Raw genomic sequence first — 11,672 nt, forward strand, 5'->3', positions numbered from 1 at the left:
TTTGATGCTTTGCTTTAACGTCGTCACCATTTCGTCCCATTTTCTCTGAACGTCATTTTGAAAATGCATATTGAAGTCCTGTGGAATAACACTGTTTTATTGTTATGTTTCTGCACAAGTGATGAACCAGTTTTGAGTTTAGAGTAATTACTTTCATTTTCCAACGATTACAAACATCTGGTCAACTCCACAGGTTTAGCAGGATGTAGTGCAGGTAACTTTGAATAACTGTTGGAATAATGTTTTTGATTTAATAGGATATTGAGAAGTAAAGGGATATAGAATACAATAACCTGAAGCATTTCAATGCCAAAGCTTTGAAGCCCGAATCAATTCTGACAGCACTTAACAATATATAACTACAGTGTAAGATTCTGCGTCCTCAAATCAAAAAATACAATCTTACAAACGGTTTATATTTAATTAATTAAAGACAAAAAGATGTGTGCAGCTCTTTGAAACAGTGAAATGCTGCACGAGCCAGTGACGACCCTCCCACACAGCAGATCAAGCACAGCATGTTGAGCTGGGAGGTGGTTGTGGTCACACCGTCCATCGTCTGTATTCTCTACAGGCTGCTGTGAGCAGGAAGCAGAGCACCACTGACACAGTATCTCAGAAACACATTCACATTGAGTTTACAAAACACAAGAAACTGTACAACATCAAAAAAGACCAAAGAGTGGAGGTTCATGGTACAACTGGAACTACCTGTAAACATATCTAAGTAATAATTATACATTGTCAAGTTATGGGGTTAAAACTACAGCAAAAAACGATGCATGAGACACAAACAGACACAGAAACACACGTGCACAGTCACCACCAAAGACCAAATGGTTCATGGAAACTTAAGCATTGCTGTGGTGAGGGTTTCGAATAAAGGTGTGAATACGAACGGTCTTTTTTCACGCTCAGTTTCAAGAAGCTGAGCTCGTACTGCTTTTATATCCGTTATTAAAACGTCCAGTGGAATACCAGTGTTTTATTGTTATTATTGTTAATATCACATCAACTTACAGGAGTAGTTAATGATCACACACTTGCCAAATTTATGCTTTGATCTTAACTTAACTTTTGACAAATTATCAACAAGTAATTCGGCAGTTAAATTCTGTTTCAGTGTGCATCAGCTGACAGTGATGCAGTGGCAGCACGTACAAATTAATACTGAATGAAATAATATTCAATCAAAACACCACCACAACAAAACAATGTGACGATGTTATATATTACATTATATAGATAAGTAATAGTTTATTAAGCACAAGTTCATTTGGAATTTGTTTTGAGTTTTCTTGAATTTTTGTTCCTTTTATCTTTTCCACGTTTTGTATTTGTAATACAGGAAGAAGATATATGTGTTTGTAAATAAGGGGGCTTGTTATCGCAAGAGGGGAAAAATGAATAAAAAGGGTATTTTTTCAAAAACTCAAACCAACAGAATATCTTCCCCAAATTCAAAATATTTCTGACTTTTTTTGCTGTCTTCAAAATATGTAAAAAATCACAAGGCTGTCATAACATATATACAACTAAACGTTTTTATAAATCAATGGCGCCTTAGCCTGCCCCAGGGTAAGATGAGGTGCACTAATGATGTTTCCATCGTGGCTGAAATTATTAGAAAATGAAATTGAAAAATGTTTTCCTAATTTTTCAGGCTCAATTTCAAAGCTTTATCAATAACTTGTAACTCTCTGAAAGATCACTTCTCACATACAAATGCACAGATGAGGATAGGATCTCCACAATGAGGGGAAATAAATGAAAATGGACAAAATATATTCTCACACACACACGCGCACGCACACACACGCGCACACACACACACACACACACACACACACACACACACACACACACACACACACACACACACACACACACACACACACACACACACACACACACACACACACACACACAAACACTTTCAGCTTGTTCAACTAGTTGCGTGTAGCTCTTCCCTCACTACATATCAGTTTGAAGCCCATAGTTGGTGTGTGGTGAGTCAACAGCTTCAGTGGTTGGTCTCAGGGCAGAGAGACGGCCCAGCCTTCTCTCAGTGGAGCTGCAGCCTGTGGTTTGACTTGTTGTCGTTGCAGACATGTACCTTAACAAAGACCGATGGAGGAGTTTCTGTGTTGGAGTATCTGTCCTCTGGCATTTTATGAAAAGCTGCACATGTTTTAAATGCATATGTACATAACATGTAAATTGTATCCAAAATACAAAATGCTCATTTTGTACTAATTGTTTGCCATACAGCTGTCTGCAGTTGTGGAAAAATACAAAGCACGTCAGTCAAAACCACCGAAACTCCTCCCCCCTCTCTGTTTGTGTGAGTGTGTCCATCTGCATTAGACAAAGTTGTGCGGTGAAACAAAATTAAAAAAAAAAGATCATTCTCATAGAGGTGGAAACACACAGATGTGACGAGTGAGGTTTAACTACTGCATTGAAATAATTGCTGTGGTCCACGGTTCATTTTAAATAATTTCACATGCTCCTTTCCTGCAGTGAAAAGTTTGTTGTGATATTGGGTCCTGATTAATCTGGGGTGCAAACATCAACCATTTTTGAGAAATGTATTCAGGCCTCCTCAGGTTATCTATGCTTTTTTCCCCCATAATCCCAGAGGTCAGTCCTGATTAGTGCAAACACTTCAAGCAGAGAGGGAAATGCAGCTTTCAGCAACTAACTAGTTTCACGTTTACATGTTGCAACTTGTTAGGTAGCGAAGTAGCCACAGATATTAAGAAATGAGGGTGTTCAGTTAAAAAAAAAGGAGGTCATCTGGGCTGCATGATAATTATAGATTGCTCCATATCATAAATACAATACAAATAAAAACAATGTGTAATGTATTAAGACTTCATCCGCATTTATATATTATTAAAATAAGTCAAGTGCTTATGGGAACAAATTGTTAAATTTAAATATTTCAGGGAAATAAAAAATCTAAACAATCTGACCCTCTATGCAGACTCATTTGAGGTGAACTGATTTCATTGATTTATTAATAACTTGTAGGAGAAATTAAGTTCAACACAACAACAAAACTATCCTTTCTCATAGGCTCATCAGGACGGTGGAAGATTCAATGAATTTATCGTTCTACAGACATGCTCAAGAACATATCAACAGTCACTGGCAGAAATAAAACTGGTTTTGTGAGGATTTTGCTGCTTGCACCTTTCAACTCACTGCTTCCTGTCGAAGCCCTCGCTCAGGTCTATTCTGAGTAAACAACCTCAGTGGTTGGTCAAAGGGCAGAGGCGGCCCACCACAGCCTACGTCTGTGTGCGCAGCGTTTGCAGGAGACTTTGTTTGTTCTGAAGACAGTTGTGCAGAATGAATTAAACAAAAAGCTGTGAAACTTCAGAGTTAGAGGCACCTTTTCTCTTGACAATAATTTTATACAGTATTTTTATACTTATAGAAAGATCGAATGTGATTGCGAGATATAAAGCTCATTTGCTTCTTTTTGCTTTGTTTCCACAGCCCACTGTCAAAACCACCGTCTCTCTTTCTGTTGGCCTCATTCTTGATCTGAAAAAGTGTTAACACAGAGTTAACCATTTATCCTCCATTTTTAAAAACAAGCTTAGGCCCTGAAACCTTTACTTTCAGTTCAGTAAACAACATCGAGTATAGGTTTACAGCATTTAGTGTTTCTACCAGCCAACACATTGGGGTACAACCAGGCCTACACTGTAACAGCAGATGTTGTATCTTGATCAACAACTTTGTTGTACTGACACCACAGGAGCAGTATGGTGGCTTTTTATGTTTTTTTACTTTTGAAGTGGTAACCATTCATTTCAATTGTATTGGATTTGGCTGCAACGCTGTTTACCCCTGAAACTCCAAAAGTGTTTTGTGGACTCAAACACTTCACGAACCCCCATCGGCATAGTGGTGAGTATACTAGTCAGTGTGGTGTTGTAAATATCGTGAACTTTAATTATGACTAGTCAGATATCTGAATTAAATATGAAATTATATAGTATTCAATTGAATTGTATTCATTCATTCTCTATAATGAGAAACCACACACACATGAATGAATCATCTGAATCTGAATATTATTATGTAATTACAGATGTAGAAAATTTGAGTTTTGAGTAGTTAAAACAGAATTAATGATATGTTTTGACAAGTCAGAATGATGTTATATATATACATATATCTTATATATAAATTGTTACTAGTCACAGTAAAAGTTAAATACTTTGATATTGTAAAGTTTATTCTGAATGGTCAAACTTGGTTAAGAAAAATTTAAAAACAGCTTTTCCTGCTGAATGGTTCTGAGGCAGAAAGCTGTGTGTGTGACTGGAGGTGTGTCTGTATGAATTTGAACATGTGTTTGTGAGTAACCAAAGTAATGCACCAATCATTGTTTGCAGTTTTGAATCTTCTATTTTACCTGCAATGTGACCATTTTGAGCCTATTTTCTCTAAAGTTTAAAATGAATTGCGTGATTGCCAAGTTTAGGGGGAAGTGCAGTTTGTATGTTTCAGCCAATCAGATTGTATTCTACTGTTAAAATCTCGATGACCTTATCAGTATGTATTTCATTTGGAGGGGAAGCATGAGTAGGTCAAGAGAACGCTGCTGCACCACAATGATTGGGCGACTGGCTGCTTTGATTCTTTTTGGTACAAAGGGTGAGTACATGACTGTGGCAAAAATACTACTGGAAATTATTGTTCAACCATCGATACTGTGTTTGGAGATTTATAAATACGGTATATAATACAAGGCTTAACTGTTATTTGTCTCTTTTCAACAGCTCTGATTCTAACAGCAGAGGTTCCTCAGCTGATCTCTCTGACTGTGGTGGAACGTGGCAACAACGTTAGTTTGAAATGTCCAGTCTCTGAAGACAAAGTCTTTTATTGGTATAAACAGTCTTTTGGACATGTGTTGCAAACAGTTGCTTCAAGAATACTGGACACCACTGATGTCAAAGATTCACGTTTCAATCTCACAAGAGTGGATGATCAGTATCTTCTTACCATCACTAATATCAGCAAAGAGGATGAAGCAACATACTTCTGTCAGACTGGATCAACAAATCAACTGACTTTCGTCGGTGGCACTTTCTTGGCTGTGAACGGTAAAATACCTTGTACTGTCAGTGTCTGAGCGCATGTGAGAGACAATGTTTGTAAGTAACAATTTTCATTGAGAAGTGATTTAATGCCTTTTTTAAATAAATGTTGCAGATCAGGATCAGCAGAAACATTACAGCGTGAAACTCTTTATCGGTATAGCAGGGCCTGTGCCATAGGGTTGGGTACTAAACTCCATATTTTTAAGGGTACCGACCAAATTATATCGGTACTACCGGGTACTGATTCACGTGAAATCAATCTGTGCCAAATTTCGGTACCTGTGAGTGCATCTGAGTGAGTATGTATATGTGAGTGACACACCGGCTGCTCAACGTCCGCAGAGCAGCGGCAGCACGGAACGGCCGCATGTCGCGGTTGTACATTTTTATATATATATATATATATACACTATACAGTTTGAAGCTGTGCACTCTCCTGTCCTGCAAATATTTCACAATAAAAACCTAGTAAACGGTCTTGTGAACAGTATCCAACTCTCCTGCGCTGTGCAACAAAAATCTCATCAACGCTGTCGGTCACTTTGACTTGACTCATCTTGTGGGATTCAGTATTTTTTTTCCTGTACTGTCATTTAGTTTCCTAAGCTAACCAGCCTTGTTTGCCGTTGAAAGAGCTTGGTGTACATGGTGTTCGATGCTGGACAAAGTGTCAGAGGGTAGTAACCGGAACAGAATGACTGAGTTAGTGGTTACGTTGCCAGCTGGTGATTCACCAACAAGCCCTTCGAGTATTCAGAGAAACAAAAATTAATGCTGACAATGTGGGTGTGAACTACAACATTACTACAACGATTTTCTTCGTTGTTTTTTTGGTGATCGAATGCATCAGTATTTCTGTTTGACCATAAATTATCAATGTATTGGCCTATTTCATTGACATTGTTATTTCTTTTAATAAAGACTGGTTTATGTTCATGTTGATGTTTTCTCTCAGATTTCTAAGTGCATGATAGAACCAACATGAGAGGGCGATCTATTCATATACACTCACGACTCTGAACATTCAACTTTCAACATTAATACAGAGTTGTTTTTGGGGAGTTATAACATCTCAGATTACATTTTACAAAGTTACTGGTAGAAATGTATAGCAGCGATTTAGCCATTTCAATAAAACTTTCTCATTGCATTAACATGATAGATTTTCTTCCTTTTGGTCTGTTCCTTTAAAAATCCTATGAACTTGCATGAGATTAAATGATAGGTGTAAAATTAGGACTATGTCCATTTAAATATATTGATATAAATAGAAAGGTTTAATTTTCTATGTATATGATATTTGAAAAAAAAAAGCAACACGCAAGAGAAACAAAACTGTCAGTCGTCTGAGAATGATGACAAATATTCAAAAAGAACAAATAAGGAATTTATTATAAATTTAAATTATCAATTCATGATCATATTACGATTTGATAGAAATGATTTGTCATAGTTTCTTTTCTATTGGATTTGCAGTCAAACACTGCAAATATCACTATAACGTTGAAATATTCTCCATTTTCCTTCCGTGAGAAACCTCAGGATAAAACTGACAGATTCAATAATAATTTCCCAGCACAGTGGCTTCATATAGAGAAAATTCAACAGGCCGTGTGACAGATTAACTCAGTGATTTACTCCTGTCTAGTCCCTGTCCTGCAACTTTAACCTGGCAAATCACTGCTGCCACGCATCACCCCCCCCCCCCCCCCCTAGTGTACGTGCACATTGCATATAAGGGAAACACGATACTGTCAGGATAGGTTATAACAAAAACCTTGTTTATGTCACTAACGTCATTAATGAAGGAAAAGCAAAAAGTGTGATCTCAGGGGGCTACAGCTGCAAACGGTGTTCGCTCGCTACATATTCTGCTTTTATTAAACCACATTAACATTATCGATACATATATGTATTGTAAAAAATTGGGAATCACAGACAAAGAAAGATGGCAACTAAACTTTAGTCACAATTACTGTATGAGGTCAAAACAGAACAAAACTGCTCTGGAAATATCAACTTATCCAACAGCAGAAAACAACGCATGTGCACCTAAAATGAATCATTGATTTGGTAAATTTAGGGGGAGTGAATTTTCTGCCTTTCAGCCAATCAGGATGATTTCCACTTTGTAGAGTCTAGAGTAGATAAAATCTTGATTTAGGAAGGAAGCCACCAGTTGTGCAAGAGGAAGGTGATTTACCACAATGCTCACACCATTGGTAACTTTGGTTCTTCTTCGTTCAGTGTGTAAGTGTAACTTTTAAAGGATATGATAATATGGATATATAATATTATATGATAAGATTATATTGAACTATGTTAAAGTACAGCTAAAACATAATGGCCTGAACGAGTCCATCTGACGGCAGATGACTTCGTTATTTTGGTCTTTTGGTCTTTTTGTCTTGTAAATTTGTTTATGTTCCTTTTCTTCAGCTCTGACTCAAACTGCTGAGGTTCCTCCCCAGATCTCCTTGATGGTGGTTGGAATTGGTCAAAATGCAACTTTACAATGTCAGGTTTCAGAGAAGGAGGGCAAATTCTTCCATTGGTACAAACAGACTCATGGATACCTGATCCAAACAGTCGCCACAGGAACTTTTTCCAGGCAAACGCTCCAGGAGCAATTTAGGAACTCGCGTTTCACAGTAACAGAGGGGAAGTCCCATTATTCTCTGACCATCGCAAATGTGGCGAAGGAGGATGAAGCAACATACTTCTGTCAAAATGGAACGGCGTACTCACAGACCTTTGTTAATGGCATCTTCCTGGCTGTGAACGGTAAACAATTTTTTACTTTTCATTTCTAATTTAGATCATTGAAATGTTTTGTTTTATTTATTAAAAACACATCAGATACAGTGTCTGAGCTCATGGTCATAAGCCCAAAAAATTATGTTGTGCCTTTTTTCAAATTTAAACCATGCAGATCAGAATCAGCAGAAATCTGTTCTCGTGAAACAAAGTCCAGAGACTGCGTCAGTCAGACCAGGAGCCTCAGTGATCCTCCAGTGTTCACTTCTCTCCAAGCACAAAGAGAACCTGGTCCAGTGTCCAGGTGAACACAGTGTGCACTGGTTCAGAGCCGGATCAGGACGCTCCCATCCCGGCTTCATTTACACTCAGAGCAGCAGGAGAGATGAACAAGAGGAGAAGAGCTGCGTCTACAGTCTGTCCAAAACTATACAGAACTCCTCAGATGCTGGGACTTACTACTGCGCTGTGGTCACATGTGGAGAGATCCTGTTTGGTGAAGGAACCAAAGTGGAGACAAGTACGTTTTTACAGTTCTGTGAAACTTGTGTTTCAATAATCAAGTGCGACCTCTCTGCTCAAGATGCTCAGGAGACACAATGCGTTGGTATTGGTAACTGATAAATAAATGCACTGCGTCTGTGAGAAATCACATTATAATTAAACTCTACACCTAATTCTTAAAAGGCAGTAAATTACATAAACAATTATTTATGTGTACTTAATGAATGCACCATCTCTGTTACATTACATTAAAAAAAATATAATATAAAATAAATATTCATTTTGTTTGGTCAAATGGTAGCAATGTCTGTTTTTATCAATTTATCAAAAGCTTTTGATATATATAATTATTGTGTGTTAATCATGACCCTTTGTTATATTAGGTTTAAAGGATTTTGTGTCAAAGCTAGAAATAACCAATTAACAATGGTGTTCCACAAGGATCAGTCCTGGGCTCTTTCTTGATTACAATCTATATTAATAATATAATCTCTTCTCAAACTGACTGTGATGTCCACTTCACTACTCTTTATGGTTTTACTAATTCTGGACAATTTTCTGTTGAGAACCTACAACTTTAGCACTTGAGTGCTCGTCAATGTTAACCTTGAGCTCGTCCTTAGTACTTCTTGTCAAATTGTAGGTAAAGTGTTGAGGGAGTCTCTCTCAGACACAGATTAGTGTGATATCATTTAAAGACATGCTGCATTCAGCACTGCAGAGGTGGGATAAACACTTCATATGTTTCCTAAGCTTCAAGTCCTGCTGGTTTATTAGGAATAAAAATCTTACTTCAGTTTTTATCCACCAAACAAATGGAATTAACCCCAACACATTCTCAAGATTCTCCTTGTTTCCTTTTTTGTGTATCTCGTTGTATTTCTATTTAATTACAAATAAACCTCAGTGGATTTTTAGGCTAAAAGGTTTTTGAATTGAATTTAAAAAAAAGTCATAAATTGGTCAAGAGTTAAATGTCTAATGGAACTTTTTTTCTGGTTTCAGCACAAGAGACTGACCTGCTGGTAATTGTACTGGGGGTGCTGTTGGCTCTGTGTGTGATTGTGATTGCCATCCTCGTTTCCTCAAAATACTGAGGTAGGTGTGGTACCACTATCAGTATGTCATTTGTATTTAAAGAACTCAGGATCCATGATGTCAAAAAAGACTTGTTGATATATAGGAAATAAATATGGTAAAAAAATAAGTTTGAACATGACATCATTCACTCCGATACTAATTTGGTGATATTTCACTGATCAAAACAAATGGCGTACTTTCAACCCTCATAAGATCATGAGAGAAACCTGCTGGACATGTAACTGCAGTTTGAAACAATCATTGGTGAAAAATAATAATCATGCTTCCAACGTTTGTGCAAAAATATTTTTTGTCAGTTTTGACTTGGTCACACACCTTGTAAACTGGTACCACTGACCTCAAGCCTCGGATCTAAAGCCAGAGCTTGTTTGCTTCATCATCAATGAAGATTATGTTATTTAGTTTGGTCAGTCCTCAAGTGCCGTCTTAATCCGTTCTCTGTAGTGCTTTTGAGTATCTTGTCCACTTAGTTACATATAACATAAACATATAATTTATCTACTAAATTGCCATTTATGAGTAGAATGTGGTTATATTTTCAAGTATTTTTGGATAATTATACCACCATCTTGAAAAAAAAAGGCAAGAGGGACCAAGAAGGCCGTACACTGAACCCCGAATTTTGGGGGTTCTTACAAAAATGTTGCTGCTGTGAACCAACATATTCTGCTGCTGGGGGGGGGGGGGGGTTATCGCCTGGTTTGCCCACCCTGTAGGGATGAACCTTGCCTTCAGAGGACATGCATGTGCCATAAAGAGTTAATAGTATTTTTATTTACAATTAATAACATCAAACCAACTGTTCTATCAATTGTCAGTCTTGCCATGATTAAAAATAATTATTTCTAAAGGTGGTGACATGGAGGCGGTGAACTACTCTATCGCTGGATTTCTCTACAAAATCAAAGAAGAAGAGGGAGAAATAAGAGAAGAAATGATGAAACCCTGCATGGATTAAGTGTGTGTTAATGCTGTTGAAGAAATATTCATGTAGGTCAGGCCAGTGCAGAGACTCAGAGACCAGCTGATAGACAAGCCTCTCAAAGCTTAATGTTTGTAGTGCTGCATCTGAGTGTGAACATCAGCTGATCACTTGACCCGGGGGCTGCAGGTGGATGGATACACAACAGAGAGGAAGACCATGTCTCCAAATGAAGCCTGTACCTGTGCACCTCCATATTCAGGGACCGTTCAGAGACATACACTCTTCCAGAAAAGCGTGTTCCAGCCTCAATGTCTGTTTGCTAATGTTGCCTTGTTTAAATAATAAGAATAAATATATTTCTGTCAATGCACTGAAGACAATAATATATGTTTAATATCACTGATTTGCCTTTCAATGACCTCTGTCTTTATTGTTGTTATTATTTCTGTCATATTTTAATATCAGTTCCAAATTACCTGTAAAAATCTGATAAGGAAGTGGTGCTCTGTCTGTACACTGCTGCCATCTTCTGGTGAGAAGCAGCTGGTTTGATGATTTAACGTTTTCTTGGTTTACTGATTATTCTGATCAGTGGCACTTCACTGAGATGGACTCACGTTTCATGCTAAGTCGACAGTATTGTGAACTCCCACAGCTCCAGATAGTTAATGTGCCACATGCATATAGAGCAGAGTAGACAGTTAAATTCATTAATGTCACATGTTTAAGTGTTTACACCAAATATCTTACATATATTCTTTACATGTACAGTAATGCAAAGCTTTCACTCTGTTGCAGGAACAAAGCCACACACTTATTAAAGCCTGTAACTCATAAAAATGTGTAGCACTTTCTATATCACCAAGCATGGGATACATCTTCCCTTATGTTACCGCTTAGATGGGAAGTATGTGTTTAATGGGAATGTGTGAATTTAACCCTTTGAGTTCATCACTCTTCATGCTTCTCCTTCTAAACAGCTGTAGCTTCAAACATGCCAAAGAGAAAATGAAGTGTGTTTTTAAACAATCTATTTTTTAAAGTTCATTTACATGCATATGTTAATGACTTCAACCACAACAATGTGCAAATGACCCAAGAACCATTTATTCTAACAAAATGTCTTCAGGCATCTTTAAGCCACAAGACTCAACAGCTGCAGGAATGTACCTCTCAACTTTGACAAGATCCCTCAGCAGCTTTGACAGTTTCTCTTTCTGAATAAAACATCAATGAAACACGAAACAACAATCCACAAT

General features: G+C 37.4%; 1 protein-coding gene across 2 annotated transcripts; it reads left to right on the forward strand.

Moving 5' to 3' along the window:
• Positions 1–7,302: 7,302 nt before the first annotated feature.
• On the forward strand, positions 7,303–9,574 carry LOC117768865. 2 transcript variants are annotated; one of them, XM_034597282.1, is made up of 4 exons: positions 7,303–7,376; positions 7,566–7,910; positions 8,050–8,403; positions 9,393–9,574. In XM_034597282.1, exons 1-4 carry the CDS (start codon positions 7,334–7,336, stop codon positions 9,482–9,484), a joined length of 834 nt encoding a protein of 277 aa, XP_034453173.1. In that variant the 5' UTR covers positions 7,303–7,333; the 3' UTR covers positions 9,485–9,574. The 2 variants fall into 2 exon arrangements, with proteins under 2 accessions (XP_034453173.1, XP_034453174.1); XM_034597283.1 differs by having other exon boundaries at positions 8,059–8,403; positions 9,393–9,572.
• The last annotated feature ends 2,098 nt before the right edge of the window (positions 9,575–11,672 follow it).

The sequence above is a fragment of the Hippoglossus hippoglossus genome, chromosome 10 (genome assembly GCF_009819705.1).
Source record: "Hippoglossus hippoglossus isolate fHipHip1 chromosome 10, fHipHip1.pri, whole genome shotgun sequence".
Classification (NCBI taxonomy): domain Eukaryota; kingdom Metazoa; phylum Chordata; class Actinopteri; order Pleuronectiformes; family Pleuronectidae; genus Hippoglossus; species Hippoglossus hippoglossus.